Here is an 18,177-nt window from a genome sequence, read left to right on the forward strand (position 1 = left end):
ACACTACAAATTAAACATCTTGCACGAATACACTGCATAAAATGCACTATAATGATGAATACTGCCTGCGACTGACTTGAACACTGAGTTGCGAATATCTATCAATATCATCACTTTTACACTTCATCATTGATAAAATCTTGAACACACAAATTTCACCTGATGTTGTTTCTAATATTCACACTTTCATAAAAACATGCATGCCAGAATAATATACAAATATGTTAGTGAAGTTTTGAGTGTGATTATATGTAAATTTGTATGTATGAATATTCAAGGTTAGGTTACCGTCTTAAACATTGCCTTGTATTTTCAAAATTTATTGTTAAAATCCTTTTTTTAAACGTAAATGATTTTAGAATTTACTGCGTTAAATGAATTTTGATTATTAAGTTTATGGATTTTAGGTTATAAACCCATTGCTGGAGTTAAGCACTCAACATAATGTGGACATATTATGTTGACATATTACGCTAAGAAAAATAATGGCCAGTAGTTATTCACCGGCCATATCTTATGGCGTATTTTCTACGAGGGTAGATCTTTGAAATACAACTTTTTTTATTGACATAAAATCATGGCAATGCTTATAACGAGAGTTAACAGCCCAAAATCGTTTTAATACTCCGTGCGCGAAATGCGGTTTCTCAGGCTCGTTTTCTTTGCGCGAATCACTATAGCTTTTTTTAATGTTGCGTCAAGCATGTAGCATATAATAACATATCGTTGCTATGGAAACAGTATTTCGCACACGCTACACGAAAAACAAGCCTCTTGAAAAACGCGTTTTTCGCGCACGTCATGTTAAAATTGTATATTACGATACGAGTGCGCGAAGTAGGTTATTTTTGCATGAGCGCATCTGTCGCCGCAAGGGTGACAAGCGAGTTTGATGATCACCTACGCGCACGTGTATCGTATATACTATTTTTTGACACGAGTGTGCGAATCTACGTCCTCAACAGATAAGCGTGTGCGAAATTTAGAGTTTTGCACACGCAGTAACGATCTTACGTTTTTGAATAGGAAAACGTTATTTGTGGAGTTGGAAATTATAATATTTTCTAAGAGGATAAAGTATACTTCAGTTTTTCATTCAATAAAAGACAAGCATATAATGATTGAGCGGTTAAAAATTTTTTATTTTACGATAAATAAATAAGTACAGTAAAAAATTAAATCATCTCGACAATTAAAAAACGTTTTAAGGTTCTACATATGTATTCGAACGTAAACCATGATTGTGCACGATGTATGTGTGATAAGCTGCGTCACTTTCCTTGGGCATTGAAACATCTCCAGACGGTCGATCTGAAACACAAAATAACGTGATGTTGCGATCTATCATCGATAATGCTATTGTGAAAAAATGAAATGGAAGACTCACTCTGTTTGCAATAGCCTTTGTGCATCTTATAATTTTTCACGCCTGTTCGTGAAGTTGAGCATCCGGGTCCACCGCTAATTGCATCTTATATCCGCAATAGCTCCCCTTTAAATGCTCAATAATGGACTCGTAAGTCTCGTGTAGACATTTGCACGTGTTGCACTGCAGCAGGCAACTAACTTTACATTCATCGCAGTCTACTGCGTCGACCGATGTTTCATCGATGATGGGTTCGCGGCACTCCACGCAGAAGTGCGCATAAAAACGTTCATGTCCTGATACGAATAAAAAGACATTTGTAAAATTAAGAAACTCGAGAGAAAGGCAATGAGTTATTAAAAAATGTATGCACACGAACTTACCGTATTCCCTCACGCTTTTCCTTAATATCTCCGATGAGTTGGCAAAGTACTTGAACATATCTAATTCTTCCTCCGAATTCGTGTTGTTGTTCTCCAACTGAAGACTTGTAAAACAATCACTTGCACAGTCTTGAAAGTGTCTTCTTAGTTCATCGATCCGTTCGAATGTCGTTTCGCACAACTCACAGATGTATTTTGGCTGCTTGATGATGCTGGCACAAGAATTGATGTGCCGGATCGCCCAAAAACGGTGATAAAACTTCTCTCGGCACGCTAAACATTGCAGAGCTAGCTCGCCCTGGCATTTTTCGTAGTTGGCACTGTCAAGATCACAATCCGAGCAACAAATCGTCACAAGCCCTGTCAAGTCTGCAGTAACTAAAGAAATAGAATTATTATAACGATGTGATTAAAAATTGTATGAAAACTTTAATTATCTTAGATTATTGTGAAGTGTAATATGATAAGCTAATAATCAATCATGAATATAAAATAAAGTCGTGCAAAAACGTACCTTCGTTGAGATTTCCATCGAGATCCGTGTGACGAGCTTCTGCATCAATCATTCTCGTCCTACCTACAAAACGACGAACAAATATAATTAATAAGTATCGTGCATATGTGCACTCACGTCTCAACATTTCTTTTTCTAATATACGAACCAGTGTCAGAAGATGCGTAAGATTCCGCACGTGGAGATTCCATTTTACGAAAGGAAAACTTGACTGTGATGCACTACAGATTCAAACTAACGCAGGCACTAGGATATCACTGACTAGCCAAGTCGTTGCTTCTAGAATGAAAACTTCGAACTGTCTGCTTAAGAAATTTCGCTCTGTATATATAGCAGCGTTCTCCCTCTCCGCAAAAATTCACTTTCCCCGAGCTGTGCGTCCGAAATCCGCCTCTAGATAGCCTATAATACCTGTACCTATAAATGTAGGCTCCGGCCCGCCCCGACTCTACGGCGCGACGCCGTGGGGCGCATCTCAGCCGCCACCCCGTCGCCACGTCTCCACGTGTCTTGGGGACCAGAAAATTTTATTGCCGCAAATTTACTTTATTCCCGCAAATTCACTTTATTCCGTATTTTGCGAGAATAAAGTAAATAATCCACGACTTTAGTCTCTTGTTGCATAATGTACTATTAAGGGGGTCCGAAACCCAGGTTTTACCGATAGTACGAGTGTTCAGTAGAAAATTACTCGAAACTAAGGCAATGCAATGAATTATGAAAAATCAAGAGTTAGTTGCCCTTCCTTTTATAAATATCTATCGCTGTGGCAAGTTTCAAATAAAAATATTAACGCAATAATTAAGTTGATGCACTTCGGTGCCGGCAACTTCCCTTATATGAATGAGGAATTCTACGGGAAAAATGCCATTTTCTCATTGGAGAAAACATACATTTTATGTTTGTGCCCTTATGCATTAGGTACATGCTCTTGAACAATGGCTATTGCTCCAAATGCCGCCGTTCGGATAAAATTTACGATATCTCTTTGGAGACAGAGGCGGAGTCCTGACTGCGATTATTCCCTTGCAGTTTCTCGGAATCGCGTCAAACATTGATTGCGTTTCCTGCATTCCCCTCGATTTTTCCATCCAGGGTTTAAGAAACGCTTGCGCGTTTTTAGGCACGACCGCGGTATGCAAGTGCCTTATACTTAATTTTTTAAGCGAAAAATGTGTGAGATGCGATATTTCATCGCAATTTTCGACCGATCGGGCTGAAATTTTAGGAGTTTGGCTCTTTGGCTCTAACTCGAATCCTATAAGCATTCTACAAAAAAAGTTAAAGTAAGAAGTTGTACCCTCGTAGGAAATTGAGGCTAATATGGCCACGAAATGCCAAATTTTATGCCCAGTAGCCAGATTATGTGGCATATCATGGCCATATGTCCCCCCTGTTAACAGGCGACGGTAAGTGGGCATAATATGCCATAAAATTATGGCGAACGTTTTATACATGGCAACCTAACCTTGCACATGTACAAACATGACCACACTCAACACTCACACTTAAATGTACACTTTTTATGTGGGGGTTTAGATATTAGAAACATTAAGTAAAATTTGCGTGTTCAAGATTTGATCAACGATGAAGTGTAAAAGTGATGATCTTGATAGATATTCCCAACTCAGTGTTCAAATCAGTCGCAGGCAGTATTCATCATTATAGTGCCTTATATGCAGTGTATTACGTTCAAGATGTTTAATTTATAGTGTAGATGCTTATTTTATTATGTAGGAACAGGCTTAGCGTAACAATTTTGCTTGTCTGTCTTTCTAGCTGACCCCACACGAACCCCATGGCTCCGGGGGCAAAATTTACACATGAGTGTTGATATGAAAATTTTAACTACAGTACTTGATATAAGACAAGTGGGTATATGTTTCAACAGCTTGAAACAAATCACCATGAAAAATTTCAGCCTCTAAGTATGATAGATTTTAATTGAGAGCTAAATCAAATCCTCAATGATTGTACGATATTTTTTTCAATTTTCTTTTTATCTCAATAAAACCTATCATACTTAGAGGGCTGATTTTGCATGGTGATTTGTTTCAAGCTGTTGAAGCAATATACCACTTGTCTGTATCTCAAGTGCTGTAGTTTAATTCTCACGTAAACACTCATGTGTAAATTTTGCCACCCCCCCCCATCGGAGCCATGGAGTTCGGTGTGGGTCGGCTAGCAAAGACAGACAAGCAAAAATAGTTACGCTAGCCTGTTTCCATAATAAAATAAGCATCTACACTACAAATTAAACATCTTGCACGAATACACTGCATAAAATGCACTATAATGATGAATACTGCCTGCGACTGATTGAACACTGAGTTGCGAATATCTATCAATATCATCACTTTTACACTTCATCATTGATAAAATCTTGAACACACAAATTTCACCTGATGTTGTTTCTAATATTCACACTTCATAAAAACATGCATGCCAGAATAATATACAAATATGTTAGTGAGTTTTGTGTGATTATATGTAAATTTGTATGTATGAATATTCAAGGTTAGGTTACCGCTCTTAACACATTGCCTTGTATTTTCAAAATTTATTGTAAAATCCTTTTTTTAAACGTAAATGATTTTTAGAATTTACTGCGTTAAATGAATTTTGATTATTAAGTTATGGATTTTAGGTTATAAACCCATTGCTGGAGTTAAGCACTCAACATAATGTGGACATATTATGTTGACATATTACGCTAAGAAAAATATGCCAGTAGATATTCACCGGCCATATCTTATGGCGTATTTTCTACGAGGGTAGATCTTTGAAAATACAACTTTTTTCATTGACATAAAATCATGGCAATGCTATAACGAGTGTTAACAGCCCAAAATCGTTTTTAATACTCCGTGCGCGAAATCGGTTTCTCAGGCTCGTTTTCTTTGCGCGAATCAACTATAGCTTTTTTATGTTGCGTCAAGCATGTAGCATATAATAACATATCGTTGCTATGGAAACAGTATTCGCACACGCTACACGAAAAAACAAGCCTCTGAAAAAACTGCGTTTCGCGCACGTCATGTAAAATTGTATATACGATACGAGTGCGCGAAGTAGGTTATTTTGCATGAGCGCATCTGTCGCCGCAAGGGTGACAAAAAAGCGAGTTTGATGATCACCTACGCGCACGTGTATCGTATATACTATTTTTTGACACGAGTGTGCGAATCTACGTCCTCAACAGATAAGCGTGTGCGAAATTTAGAGTTTTGCACACGCAGTAACGATCTTACGTTTTTGAATAGGAAAACGTTATTTGTGGAGTTGGAAATTATAATATTTCTAAGAGGATAAAGTATACTTCAGTTTTCATTCAATAAAAGACAAGCATATAATGATTGAGCGGTTAAAATTTTTTATTTTACGATAAATAAATAAGTACAGTAAAAAATTAAATCATCTCGACAATTAAAAAACGTTTTAAGGTTCTACATATGTATTCGAACGTAAACCATGATTGTGCACGATGTATGTGTGATAAGCTGCGTCACTTTCCTTGGGCATTGAAACATCTCCAGACGGTCGATCTGAAACACAAAATAACGTGATGTTGCGATCTATCATCGATAATGCTATTGTGAAAAATGAAATGGAAGACTCACTCTGTTTGCAATAGCCTTTGTGCATCTTATAATTTTTCACGCCTGTTCGTGAAGTTGAGCATCCGGGTCCACCGCTAATTGCATCTTATATCCGCAATAGCTCCCCTTTAAATGCTCAATAATGGACTCGTAAGTCTCGTGTAGACATTTGCACGTGTTGCACTGCAGCAGGCAACTAACTTTACATTCATCGCAGTCTACTGCGTCGACCGATGTTTCATCGATGATGGGTTCGCGGCACTCCACGCAGAAGTGCGCATAAAAACGTTCATGTCCTGATACGAATAAAAAGACATTTGTAAAATTAAGAAACTCGAGAGAAAGGCAATGAGTTATTAAAAAATGTATGCACACGAACTTACCGTATTCCCTCACGCTTTTCCTTAATATCTCCGATGAGTTGGCAAAGTACTTGAACATATCTAATTCTTCCTCCGAATTCGTGTTGTTGTTCTCCAACTGAAGACTTGTAAAACAATCACTTGCACAGTCTTGAAAGTGTCTTCTTAGTTCATCGATCCGTTCGAATGTCGTTTCGCACAACTCACAGATGTATTTTGGCTGCTTGATGATGCTGGCACAAGAATTGATGTGCCGGATCGCCCAAAAACGGTGATAAAACTTCTCTCGGCACGCTAAACATTGCAGAGCTAGCTCGCCCTGGCATTTTTCGTAGTTGGCACTGTCAAGATCACAATCCGAGCAACAAATCGTCACAAGCCCTGTCAAGTCTGCAGTAACTAAAGAAATAGAATTATTATAACGATGTGATTAAAAATTGTATGAAAACTTTAATTATCTTAGATTATTGTGAAGTGTAATATGATAAGCTAATAATCAATCATGAATATAAAATAAAGTCGTGCAAAAACGTACCTTCGTTGAGATTTCCATCGAGATCCGTGTGACGAGCTTCTGCATCAATCATTCTCGTCCTACCTACAAAACGACGAACAAATATAATTAATAAGTATCGTGCATATGTGCACTCACGTCTCAACATTTCTTTTTCTAATATACGAACCAGTGTCAGAAGATGCGTAAGATTCCGCACGTGGAGATTCCATTTTACGAAAGGAAAACTTGACTGTGATGCACTACAGATTCAAACTAACGCAGGCACTAGGATATCACTGACTAGCCAAGTCGTTGCTTCTAGAATGAAAACTTCGAACTGTCTGCTTAAGAAATTTCGCTCTGTATATATAGCAGCGTTTCCCTCTCCGCAAAAATTCACTTTCCCCGAGCTGTGCGTCCGAAATCCGCCTCTAGATAGCCTATAATACCTGTACCTATAAATGTAGGCTCCGGCCCGCCCCGACTCTACGGCGCGACGCCGTGGGGCGCATCTCAGCCGCCACCCCGTCGCCACGTCTCCACGTGTCTTGGGGACCAGAAAATTTTATTGCCGCAAATTTACTTTATTCCCGCAAATTCACTTTATTCCGTATTTTGCGAGAATAAAGTAAATAATCCACGACTTTAGTCTCTTGTTGCATAATGTACTATTAAGGGGGTCCGAAACCCAGGTTTTACCGATAGTACGAGTGTTCAGTAGAAAATTACTCGAAACTAAGGCAATGCAATGAATTATGAAAAATCAAGAGTTAGTTGCCCTTCCTTTTATAAATATCTATCGCTGTGGCAAGTTTCAAATAAAAATATTAACGCAATAATTAAGTTGATGCACTTCGGTGCCGGCAACTTCCCTTATATGAATGAGGAATTCTACGGGAAAAATGCCATTTTCTGATTGGAGAAAACATACATTTTCTGTTTGTGCCCTTATGCATTAGGTACATGCTCTTGAACAATGGCTATTGCTCCAAATGCCGCCGTTCGGATAAAATTTACGATATCTCTTTGGAGACAGAGGCGGAGTCCTGACTGCGATTATTCCCTTGCAGTTTCTCGGAATCGCGTCAAACATTGATTGCGTTTCCTGCATTCCCCTCGATTTTTCCATCCAGGGTTTAAGAAACGCTTGCGCGTTTTTAGGCACGACCGCGGTATGCAAGTGCCTTATACTTAATTTTTTAAGCGAAAAATGTGTGAGATGCGATATTTCATCGCAATTTTCGACCGATCGGGCTGAAATTTTAGGAGTTTGGCTCTTTGGCTCTAACTCGAATCCTATAAGCATTCTACAAAAAAAGTTAAAGTAAGAAGTTGTACCCTCGTAGGAAATTGAGGCTAATATGGCCACGAAATGCCAAATTTTATGCCCAGTAGCCAGATTATGTGGCATATCATGGCCATATGTCCCCCCTGTTAACAGGCGACGGTAAGTGGGCATAATATGCCATAAAATTATGGCGAACGTTTTATACATGGCAACCTAACCTTGCACATGTACAAACATGACCACACTCAACACTCACACTTAAATGTACACTTTTTATGTGGGTTTAGATATTAGAAACATTAAGTAAAATTTGCGTGTTCAAGATTTGATCAACGATGAAGTGTAAAAGTGATGATCTTGATAGATATTCCCAACTCAGTGTTCAAATCAGTCGCAGGCAGTATTCATCATTATAGTGCCTTATATGCAGTGTATACGTTCAAGATGTTTAATTTATAGTGTAGATGCTTATTTTATTATGTAGGAACAGGCTAGCGTAACAATTTTTGCTTGTCTGTCTTTGCTAGCTGACCCACACCGAACCCCATGGCTCCGAGGGCAAAATTTACACATGAGTGTTGATATGAAAATTTAAACTACAGTACTTGATATAAAGACAAGTGGGTATAATGTTTCAACAGCTTGAAACAAATCACCATGAAAAATTTCAGCCCTCTAAGTATGATAGATTTTAATTGAGAGCTAAATCAAATCCTCAATGATTGTACGATTACTTTTTTCAATTTTTCTTTTTGATCTCAATAAAAACCTATCATACTTAGAGGGCTGAAATTTTGCATGGTGATTTGTTTCAAGCTGTTGAAGCAATATACCCACTTGTCTGTATCTCAAGTGCTGTAGTTTAAATTCTCACGTAAACACTCATGTGTAAATTTTGCCACCCCCCCCCCCCATCGGAGCCATGGAGTTCGGTGTGGGTCGGCTAGCAAAGACAGACAAGCAAAAATAGTTACGCTAGCCTGTTCCTACATAATAAAATAAGCATCTACACTACAAATTAAACATCTTGCACGAATACACTGCATAAAATGCACTATAATGATGAATACTGCCTGCGACTGACTTGAACACTGAGTTGCGAATATCTATCAATATCATCACTTTTACACTTCATCATTGATAAAATCTTGAACACACAAATTTCACCTGATGTTGTTTCTAATATTCACACTTTCATAAAAACATGCATGCCAGAATAATATACAAATATGTTAGTGAGTTTTGAGTGTGATTATATGTAAATTTGTATGTATGAATATTCAAGGTTAGGTTACCGCTCTTAACACATTGCCTTGTATTTTCAAAATTTATTGTAAAATCCTTTTTTTAAACGTAAATGATTTTAGAATTTACTGCGTTAAATGAATTTTGATTATTAAGTTTATGGATTTTAGGTTATAAACCCATTGCTGGAGTTAAGCACTCAACATAATGTGGACATATTATGTTGACATATTACGCTAAGAAAAAATGGCCAGTAGTTATTCACCGGCCATATCTTATGGCGTATTTTCTACGAGGGTAGATCTTTGAAAATACAACTTTTTTTATTGACATAAAATCATGGCAATGCTTATAACGAGAGTTAACAGCCCAAAATCGTTTTAATACTCCGTGCGCGAAATGCGGTTTCTCAGGCTCGTTTTCTTTGCGCGAATCACTATAGCTTTTTTAATGTTGCGTCAAGCATGTAGCATATAATAACATATCGTTGCTATGGAAACAGTATTTCGCACACGCTACACGAAAAACAAGCCTCTTGAAAAACTGCGTTTTTCGCGCACGTCATGTTAAAATTGTATATTACGATACGAGTGCGCGAAGTAGGTTATTTTTGCATGAGCGCATCTGTCGCCGCAAGGGTGACAAAAAAGCGAGTTTGATGATCACCTACGCGCACGTGTATCGTATATACTATTTTTTGACACGAGTGTGCGAATCTACGTCCTCAACAGATAAGCGTGTGCGAAATTTAGAGTTTTGCACACGCAGTAACGATCTTACGTTTTTGAATAGGAAAACGTTATTTGTGGAGTTGGAAATTATAATATTTTCTAAGAGGATAAAGTATACTTCAGTTTTTCATTCAATAAAAGACAAGCATATAATGATTGAGCGGTTAAAAATTTTTTATTTTACGATAAATAAATAAGTACAGTAAAAAATTAAATCATCTCGACAATTAAAAAACGTTTTAAGGTTCTACATATGTATTCGAACGTAAACCATGATTGTGCACGATGTATGTGTGATAAGCTGCGTCACTTTCCTTGGGCATTGAAACATCTCCAGACGGTCGATCTGAAACACAAAATAACGTGATGTTGCGATCTATCATCGATAATGCAATTGTGAAAAAATGAAATGGAAGACTCACTCTGTTTGCAATAGCCTTTGTGCATCTTATAATTTTTCACGCCTGTTCGTGAAGTTGAGCATCCGGGTCCACCGCTAATTGCATCTTATATCCGCAATAGCTCCCCTTTAAATGCTCAATAATGGACTCGTAAGTCTCGTGTAGACATTTGCACGTGTTGCACTGCAGCAGGCAACTAACTTTACATTCATCGCAGTCTACTGCGTCGACCGATGTTTCATCGATGATGGGTTCGCGGCACTCCACGCAGAAGTGCGCATAAAAACGTTCATGTCCTGATACGAATAAAAAGACATTTGTAAAATTAAGAAACTCGAGAGAAAGGCAATGAGTTATTAAAAAATGTATGCACACGAACTTACCGTATTCCCTCACGCTTTTCCTTAATATCTCCGATGAGTTGGCAAAGTACTTGAACATATCTAATTCTTCCTCCGAATTCGTGTTGTTGTTCTCCAACTGAAGACTTGTAAAACAATCACTTGCACAGTCTTGAAAGTGTCTTCTTAGTTCATCGATCCGTTCGAATGTCGTTTCGCACAACTCACAGATGTATTTTGTCTGCTTGATGATGCTGGCACAAGAATTGATGTGCCGGATCGCCCAAAAACGGTGATAAAACTTCTCTCGGCACGCTAAACATTGCAGAGCTAGCTCGCCCTGGCATTTTTCGTAGTTGGCACTGTCAAGATCACAATCCGAGCAACAAATCGTCACAAGCCCTGTCAAGTCTGCAGTAACTAAAGAAATAGAATTATTATAACGATGTGATTAAAAATTGTATGAAAACTTTAATTATCTTAGATTATTGTGAAGTGTAATATGATAAGCTAATAATCAATCATGAATATAAAATAAAGTCGTGCAAAAACGTACCTTCGTTGAGATTTCCATCGAGATCCGTGTGACGAGCTTCTGCATCAATCATTCTCGTCCTACCTACAAAACGACGAACAAATATAATTAATAAGTATCGTGCATATGTGCACTCACGTCTCAACATTTCTTTTTCTAATATACGAACCAGTGTCAGAAGATGCGTAAGATTCCGCACGTGGAGATTCCATTTTACGAAAGGAAAACTTGACTGTGATGCACTACAGATTCAAACTAACGCAGGCACTAGGATATCACTGACTAGCCAAGTCGTTGCTTCTAGAATGAAAACTTCGAACTGTCTGCTTAAGAAATTTCGCTCTGTATATATAGCAGCGTTTCCCTCTCCGCAAAAATTCACTTTCCCCGAGCTGTGCGTCCGAAATCCGCCTCTAGATAGCCTATAATACCTGTACCTATAAATGTAGGCTCCGGCCCGCCCCGACTCTACGGCGCGACGCCGTGGGGCGCATCTCAGCCGCCACCCCGTCGCCACGTCTCCACGTGTCTTGGGGACCAGAAAATTTTATTGCCGCAAATTTACTTTATTCCCGCAAATTCACTTTATTCCGTATTTTGCGAGAATAAAGTAAATAATCCACGACTTTAGTCTCTTGTTGCATAATGTACTATTAAGGGGGTCCGAAACCCAGGTTTTACCGATAGTACGAGTGTTCAGTAGAAAATTACTCGAAACTAAGGCAATGCAATGAATTATGAAAAATCAAGAGTTAGTTGCCCTTCCTTTTATAAATATCTATCGCTGTGGCAAGTTTCAAATAAAAATATTAACGCAATAATTAAGTTGATGCACTTCGGTGCCGGCAACTTCCCTTATATGAATGAGGAATTCTACGGGAAAAATGCCATTTTCTGATTGGAGAAAACATACATTTTCTGTTTGTGCCCTTATGCATTAGGTACATGCTCTTGAACAATGGCTATTGCTCCAAATGCCGCCGTTCGGATAAAATTTACGATATCTCTTTGGAGACAGAGGCGGAGTCCTGACTGCGATTATTCCCTTGCAGTTTCTCGGAATCGCGTCAAACATTGATTGCGTTTCCTGCATTCCCCTCGATTTTTCCATCCAGGGTTTAAGAAACGCTTGCGCGTTTTTAGGCACGACCGCGGTATGCAAGTGCCTTATACTTAATTTTTTAAGCGAAAAATGTGTGAGATGCGATATTTCATCGCAATTTTCGACCGATCGGGCTGAAATTTTAGGAGTTTGGCTCTTTGGCTCTAACTCGAATCCTATAAGCATTCTACAAAAAAAGTTAAAGTAAGAAGTTGTACCCTCGTAGGAAATTGAGGCTAATATGGCCACGAAATGCCAAATTTTATGCCCAGTAGCCAGATTATGTGGCATATCATGGCCATATGTCCCCCCTGTTAACAGGCGACGGTAAGTGGGCATAATATGCCATAAAATTATGGCGAACGTTTTATACATGGCAACCTAACCTTGCACATGTACAAACATGACCACACTCAACACTCACACTTAAATGTACACTTTTTATGTGGGTTTAGATATTAGAAACATTAAGTAAAATTTGCGTGTTCAAGATTTGATCAACGATGAAGTGTAAAAGTGATGATCTTGATAGATATTCCCAACTCAGTGTTCAAATCAGTCGCAGGCAGTATTCATCATTATAGTGCCTTATATGCAGTGTATACGTTCAAGATGTTTAATTTATAGTGTAGATGCTTATTTTATTATGTAGGAACAGGCTAGCGTAACAATTTTTGCTTGTCTGTCTTTGCTAGCTGACCCACACCGAACCCCATGGCTCCGAGGGCAAAATTTACACATGAGTGTTGATATGAAAATTTAAACTACAGTACTTGATATAAAGACAAGTGGGTATAATGTTTCAACAGCTTGAAACAAATCACCATGAAAAATTTCAGCCCTCTAAGTATGATAGATTTTAATTGAGAGCTAAATCAAATCCTCAATGATTGTACGATTACTTTTTTCAATTTTTCTTTTTGATCTCAATAAAAACCTATCATACTTAGAGGGCTGAAATTTTGCATGGTGATTTGTTTCAAGCTGTTGAAGCAATATACCCACTTGTCTGTATCTCAAGTGCTGTAGTTTAAATTCTCACGTAAACACTCATGTGTAAATTTTGCCACCCCCCCCCCCCATCGGAGCCATGGAGTTCGGTGTGGGTCGGCTAGCAAAGACAGACAAGCAAAAATAGTTACGCTAGCCTGTTCCTACATAATAAAATAAGCATCTACACTACAAATTAAACATCTTGCACGAATACACTGCATAAAATGCACTATAATGATGAATACTGCCTGCGACTGACTTGAACACTGAGTTGCGAATATCTATCAATATCATCACTTTTACACTTCATCATTGATAAAATCTTGAACACACAAATTTCACCTGATGTTGTTTCTAATATTCACACTTTCATAAAAACATGCATGCCAGAATAATATACAAATATGTTAGTGAGTTTTGAGTGTGATTATATGTAAATTTGTATGTATGAATATTCAAGGTTAGGTTACCGCTCTTAACACATTGCCTTGTATTTTCAAAATTTATTGTAAAATCCTTTTTTTAAACGTAAATGATTTTAGAATTTACTGCGTTAAATGAATTTTGATTATTAAGTTTATGGATTTTAGGTTATAAACCCATTGCTGGAGTTAAGCACTCAACATAATGTGGACATATTATGTTGACATATTACGCTAAGAACAAAATGGCCAGTAGTTATTCACCGGCCATATCTTATGGCGTATTTTCTACGAGGGTAGATCTTTGAAAATACAACTTTTTTCTATTGACATAAAATCATGGCAATGCTTATAACGAGAGTTAACAGCCCAAAATCGTTCTTAATACTCCGTGCGCGAAATGCGGTTTCTCAGGCTCGTTTTCTTTGCGCGAATCACTATAGCTTTTTTAATGTTGCGTCAAGCATGTAGCATATAATAACATATCGTTGCTATGGAAACAGTATTTCGCACACGCTACACGAAAAACAAGCCTCTTGAAAAACCGCGTTTTTCGCGCACGTCATGTTAAAATTGTATATTACGATACGAGTGCGCGAAGTAGGTTATTTTTGCATGAGCGCATCTGTCGCCGCAAGGGTGACAAAAAAGCGAGTTTGATGATCACCTACGCGCACGTGTATCGTATATACTATTTTTTGACACGAGTGTGCGAATCTACGTCCTCAACAGATAAGCGTGTGCGAAATTTAGAGTTTTGCACACGCAGTAACGATCTTACGTTTTTGAATAGGAAAACGTTATTTGTGGAGTTGGAAATTATAATATTTTCTAAGAGGATAAAGTATACTTCAGTTTTTCATTCAATAAAAGACAAGCATATAATGATTGAGCGGTTAAAAATTTTTTATTTTACGATAAATAAATAAGTACAGTAAAAAATTAAATCATCTCGACAATTAAAAAACGTTTTAAGGTTCTACATATGTATTCGAACGTAAACCATGATTGTGCACGATGTATGTGTGATAAGCTGCGTCACTTTCCTTGGGCATTGAAACATCTCCAGACGGTCGATCTGAAACACAAAATAACGTGATGTTGCGATCTATCATCGATAATGCTATTGTGAAAAAATGAAATGGAAGACTCACTCTGTTTGCAATAGCCTTTGTGCATCTTATAATTTTTCACGCCTGTTCGTGAAGTTGAGCATCCGGGTCCACCGCTAATTGCATCTTATATCCGCAATAGCTCCCCTTTAAATGCTCAATAATGGACTCGTAAGTCTCGTGTAGACATTTGCACGTGTTGCACTGCAGCAGGCAACTAACTTTACATTCATCGCAGTCTACTGCGTCGACCGATGTTTCATCGATGATGGGTTCGCGGCACTCCACGCAGAAGTGCGCATAAAAACGTTCATGTCCTGATACGAATAAAAAGACATTTGTAAAATTAAGAAACTCGAGAGAAAGGCAATGAGTTATTAAAAAATGTATGCACACGAACTTACCGTATTCCCTCACGCTTTTCCTTAATATCTCCGATGAGTTGGCAAAGTACTTGAACATATCTAATTCTTCCTCCGAATTCGTGTTGTTGTTCTCCAACTGAAGACTTGTAAAACAATCACTTGCACAGTCTTGAAAGTGTCTTCTTAGTTCATCGATCCGTTCGAATGTCGTTTCGCACAACTCACAGATGTATTTTGGCTGCTTGATGATGCTGGCACAAGAATTGATGTGCCGGATCGCCCAAAAACGGTGATAAAACTTCTCTCGGCACGCTAAACATTGCAGAGCTAGCTCGCCCTGGCATTTTTCGTAGTTGGCACTGTCAAGATCACAATCCGAGCAACAAATCGTCACAAGCCCTGTCAAGTCTGCAGTAACTAAAGAAATAGAATTATTATAACGATGTGATTAAAAATTGTATGAAAACTTTAATTATCTTAGATTATTGTGAAGTGTAATATGATAAGCTAATAATCAATCATGAATATAAAATAAAGTCGTGCAAAAACGTACCTTCGTTGAGATTTCCATCGAGATCCGTGTGACGAGCTTCTGCATCAATCATTCTCGTCCTACCTACAAAACGACGAACAAATATAATTAATAAGTATCGTGCATATGTGCACTCACGTCTCAACATTTCTTTTTCTAATATACGAACCAGTGTCAGAAGATGCGTAAGATTCCGCACGTGGAGATTCCATTTTACGAAAGGAAAACTTGACTGTGATGCACTACAGATTCAAACTAACGCAGGCACTAGGATATCACTGACTAGCCAAGTCGTTGCTTCTAGAATGAAAACTTCGAACTGTCTGCTTAAGAAATTTCGCTCTGTATATATAGCAGCGTTCTCCCTCTCCGCAAAAATTCACTTTCCCCGAGCTGTGCGTCCGAAATCCGCCTCTAGATAGCCTATAATACCTGTACCTATAAATGTAGGCTCCGGCCCGCCCCGACTCTACGGCGCGACGCCGTGGGGCGCATCTCAGCCGCCACCCCGTCGCCACGTCTCCACGTGTCTTGGGGACCAGAAAATTTTATTGCCGCAAATTTACTTTATTCCCGCAAATTCACTTTATTCCGTATTTTGCGAGAATAAAGTAAATAATCCACGACTTTAGTCTCTTGTTGCATAATGTACTATTAAGGGGGTCCGAAACCCAGGTTTTACCGATAGTACGAGTGTTCAGTAGAAAATTACTCGAAACTAAGGCAATGCAATGAATTATGAAAAATCAAGAGTTAGTTGCCCTTCCTTTTATAAATATCTATCGCTGTGGCAAGTTTCAAATAAAAATATTAACGCAATAATTAAGTTGATGCACTTCGGTGCCGGCAACTTCCCTTATATGAATGAGGAATTCTACGGGAAAAATGCCATTTTCTGATTGGAGAAAACATACATTTTCTGTTTGTGCCCTTATGCATTAGGTACATGCTCTTGAACAATGGCTATTGCTCCAAATGCCGCCGTTCGGATAAAATTTACGATATCTCTTTGGAGACAGAGGCGGAGTCCTGACTGCGATTATTCCCTTGCAGTTTCTCGGAATCGCGTCAAACATTGATTGCGTTTCCTGCATTCCCCTCGATTTTTCCATCCAGGGTTTAAGAAACGCTTGCGCGTTTTTAGGCACGACCGCGGTATGCAAGTGCCTTATACTTAATTTTTTAAGCGAAAAATGTGTGAGATGCGATATTTCATCGCAATTTTCGACCGATCGGGCTGAAATTTTAGGAGTTTGGCTCTTTGGCTCTAACTCGAATCCTATAAGCATTCTACAAAAAAAGTTAAAGTAAGAAGTTGTACCCTCGTAGGAAATTGAGGCTAATATGGCCACGAAATGCCAAATTTTATGCCCAGTAGCCAGATTATGTGGCATATCATGGCCATATGTCCCCCCTGTTAACAGGCGACGGTAAGTGGGCATAATATGCCATAAAATTATGGCGAACGTTTTATACATGGCAACCTAACCTTGCACATGTACAAACATGACCACACTCAACACTCACACTTAAATGTACACTTTTTATGTGGGTTTAGATATTAGAAACATTAAGTAAAATTTGCGTGTTCAAGATTTGATCAACGATGAAGTGTAAAAGTGATGATCTTGATAGATATTCCCAACTCAGTGTTCAAATCAGTCGCAGGCAGTATTCATCATTATAGTGCCTTATATGCAGTGTATACGTTCAAGATGTTTAATTTATAGTGTAGATGCTTATTTTATTATGTAGGAACAGGCTAGCGTAACAATTTTTGCTTGTCTGTCTTTGCTAGCTGACCCACACCGAACCCCATGGCTCCGGGGGCAAAATTTACACATGAGTGTTGATATGAAAATTTAAACTACAGTACTTGATATAAAGACAAGTGGGTATAATGTTTCAACAGCTTGAAACAAATCACCATGAAAAATTTCAGCCCTCTAAGTATGATAGATTTTAATTGAGAGCTAAATCAAATCCTCAATGATTGTACGATTACTTTTTTCAATTTTTCTTTTTGATCTCAATAAAAACCTATCATACTTAGAGGGCTGAAATTTTGCATGGTGATTTGTTTCAAGCTGTTGAAGCAATATACCCACTTGTCTGTATCTCAAGTGCTGTAGTTTAAATTCTCACGTAAACACTCATGTGTAAATTTTGCCACCCCCCCCCCCCATCGGAGCCATGGAGTTCGGTGTGGGTCGGCTAGCAAAGACAGACAAGCAAAAATAGTTACGCTAGCCTGTTCCTACATAATAAAATAAGCATCTACACTACAAATTAAACATCTTGCACGAATACACTGCATAAAATGCACTATAATGATGAATACTGCCTGCGACTGACTTGAACACTGAGTTGCGAATATCTATCAATATCAT

At 38.3% G+C, this 18,177-nt stretch overlaps 4 protein-coding genes across 4 annotated transcripts; all 4 read right to left on the reverse strand.

Moving 5' to 3' along the window:
* Nucleotides 1-908: 908 nt before the first annotated feature.
* LOC116416978 lies at nucleotides 909-3,125 on the reverse strand. Its single transcript, XM_031927926.2, has 5 exons — nucleotides 2,412-3,125; nucleotides 2,264-2,326; nucleotides 1,750-2,127; nucleotides 1,388-1,662; nucleotides 909-1,311 (listed from the first exon to the last, which is right to left on the reverse strand). The coding sequence occupies exons 1-4, from the start codon at nucleotides 2,452-2,454 to the stop codon at nucleotides 1,424-1,426; spliced, it is 723 nt and encodes a 240-aa protein (XP_031783786.1). The 5' UTR covers nucleotides 2,455-3,125; the 3' UTR covers nucleotides 909-1,311; nucleotides 1,388-1,423.
* Nucleotides 3,126-5,617: 2,492 nt separating this feature from the next.
* Nucleotides 5,618-7,064, reverse strand: LOC116416151. Its single transcript, XM_031923375.2, has 5 exons — nucleotides 6,908-7,064; nucleotides 6,760-6,822; nucleotides 6,246-6,623; nucleotides 5,884-6,158; nucleotides 5,618-5,808 (listed from the first exon to the last, which is right to left on the reverse strand). The coding sequence occupies exons 1-4, from the start codon at nucleotides 6,948-6,950 to the stop codon at nucleotides 5,920-5,922; spliced, it is 723 nt and encodes a 240-aa protein (XP_031779235.1). The 5' UTR covers nucleotides 6,951-7,064; the 3' UTR covers nucleotides 5,618-5,808; nucleotides 5,884-5,919.
* Nucleotides 7,065-9,796: 2,732 nt separating this feature from the next.
* On the reverse strand, nucleotides 9,797-11,587 carry LOC116417019 (zinc finger protein 423-like). Its single transcript, XM_031928050.2, has 5 exons — nucleotides 11,431-11,587; nucleotides 11,283-11,345; nucleotides 10,769-11,146; nucleotides 10,407-10,681; nucleotides 9,797-10,330 (listed from the first exon to the last, which is right to left on the reverse strand). Exons 1-4 carry the CDS (start codon nucleotides 11,471-11,473, stop codon nucleotides 10,443-10,445), a joined length of 723 nt encoding a protein of 240 aa, XP_031783910.1. The 5' UTR covers nucleotides 11,474-11,587; the 3' UTR covers nucleotides 9,797-10,330; nucleotides 10,407-10,442.
* Nucleotides 11,588-13,265: 1,678 nt separating this feature from the next.
* LOC116416947 lies at nucleotides 13,266-17,502 on the reverse strand. The gene is made up of 5 exons (XM_031927597.2): nucleotides 15,957-17,502; nucleotides 15,809-15,871; nucleotides 15,295-15,672; nucleotides 14,933-15,207; nucleotides 13,266-14,856 (listed from the first exon to the last, which is right to left on the reverse strand). The coding sequence occupies exons 1-4, from the start codon at nucleotides 15,997-15,999 to the stop codon at nucleotides 14,969-14,971; spliced, it is 723 nt and encodes a 240-aa protein (XP_031783457.1). The 5' UTR covers nucleotides 16,000-17,502; the 3' UTR covers nucleotides 13,266-14,856; nucleotides 14,933-14,968.
* Between the last annotated feature and the right edge of the window lie 675 nt (nucleotides 17,503-18,177).

Source organism: Nasonia vitripennis, chromosome 1, assembly GCF_009193385.2.
Source record: "Nasonia vitripennis strain AsymCx chromosome 1, Nvit_psr_1.1, whole genome shotgun sequence".
NCBI classification, from domain to species: domain Eukaryota; kingdom Metazoa; phylum Arthropoda; class Insecta; order Hymenoptera; family Pteromalidae; genus Nasonia; species Nasonia vitripennis.

What these genes read in the sequence shown, in the direction of transcription:
- LOC116416947 (XM_031927597.2), bottom strand. Translation starts at nt 15,999, where the DNA reads ATGGAATCTCCACGTGCGGAATCTTACGCATCTTCTGACACTG. An exon ending in CGATGGAAATCTCAACGAAG is followed by an intron (nt 15,673 to 15,808) that starts GTACGTTTTTGC and finishes CTATTTCTTTAG; the next exon opens with TTACTGCAGACTTGACAGGG. An exon ending in GAAAAGCGTGAGGGAATACG is followed by an intron (nt 15,208 to 15,294) that starts GTAAGTTCGTGT and finishes TATTCGTATCAG; the next exon opens with GACATGAACGTTTTTATGCG.
- LOC116416978 (XM_031927926.2), bottom strand. Translation starts at nt 2,454, where the DNA reads ATGGAATCTCCACGTGCGGAATCTTACGCATCTTCTGACACTG. An exon ending in CGATGGAAATCTCAACGAAG is followed by an intron (nt 2,128 to 2,263) that starts GTACGTTTTTGC and finishes CTATTTCTTTAG; the next exon opens with TTACTGCAGACTTGACAGGG. An exon ending in GAAAAGCGTGAGGGAATACG is followed by an intron (nt 1,663 to 1,749) that starts GTAAGTTCGTGT and finishes TATTCGTATCAG; the next exon opens with GACATGAACGTTTTTATGCG.
- LOC116417019 (XM_031928050.2), bottom strand. Translation starts at nt 11,473, where the DNA reads ATGGAATCTCCACGTGCGGAATCTTACGCATCTTCTGACACTG. An exon ending in TTACGCATCTTCTGACACTG is followed by an intron (nt 11,346 to 11,430) that starts GTTCGTATATTA and finishes GTCGTTTTGTAG; the next exon opens with GTAGGACGAGAATGATTGAT. An exon ending in GAAAAGCGTGAGGGAATACG is followed by an intron (nt 10,682 to 10,768) that starts GTAAGTTCGTGT and finishes TATTCGTATCAG; the next exon opens with GACATGAACGTTTTTATGCG.
- LOC116416151 (XM_031923375.2), bottom strand. Translation starts at nt 6,950, where the DNA reads ATGGAATCTCCACGTGCGGAATCTTACGCATCTTCTGACACTG. An exon ending in TTACGCATCTTCTGACACTG is followed by an intron (nt 6,823 to 6,907) that starts GTTCGTATATTA and finishes GTCGTTTTGTAG; the next exon opens with GTAGGACGAGAATGATTGAT. An exon ending in GAAAAGCGTGAGGGAATACG is followed by an intron (nt 6,159 to 6,245) that starts GTAAGTTCGTGT and finishes TATTCGTATCAG; the next exon opens with GACATGAACGTTTTTATGCG.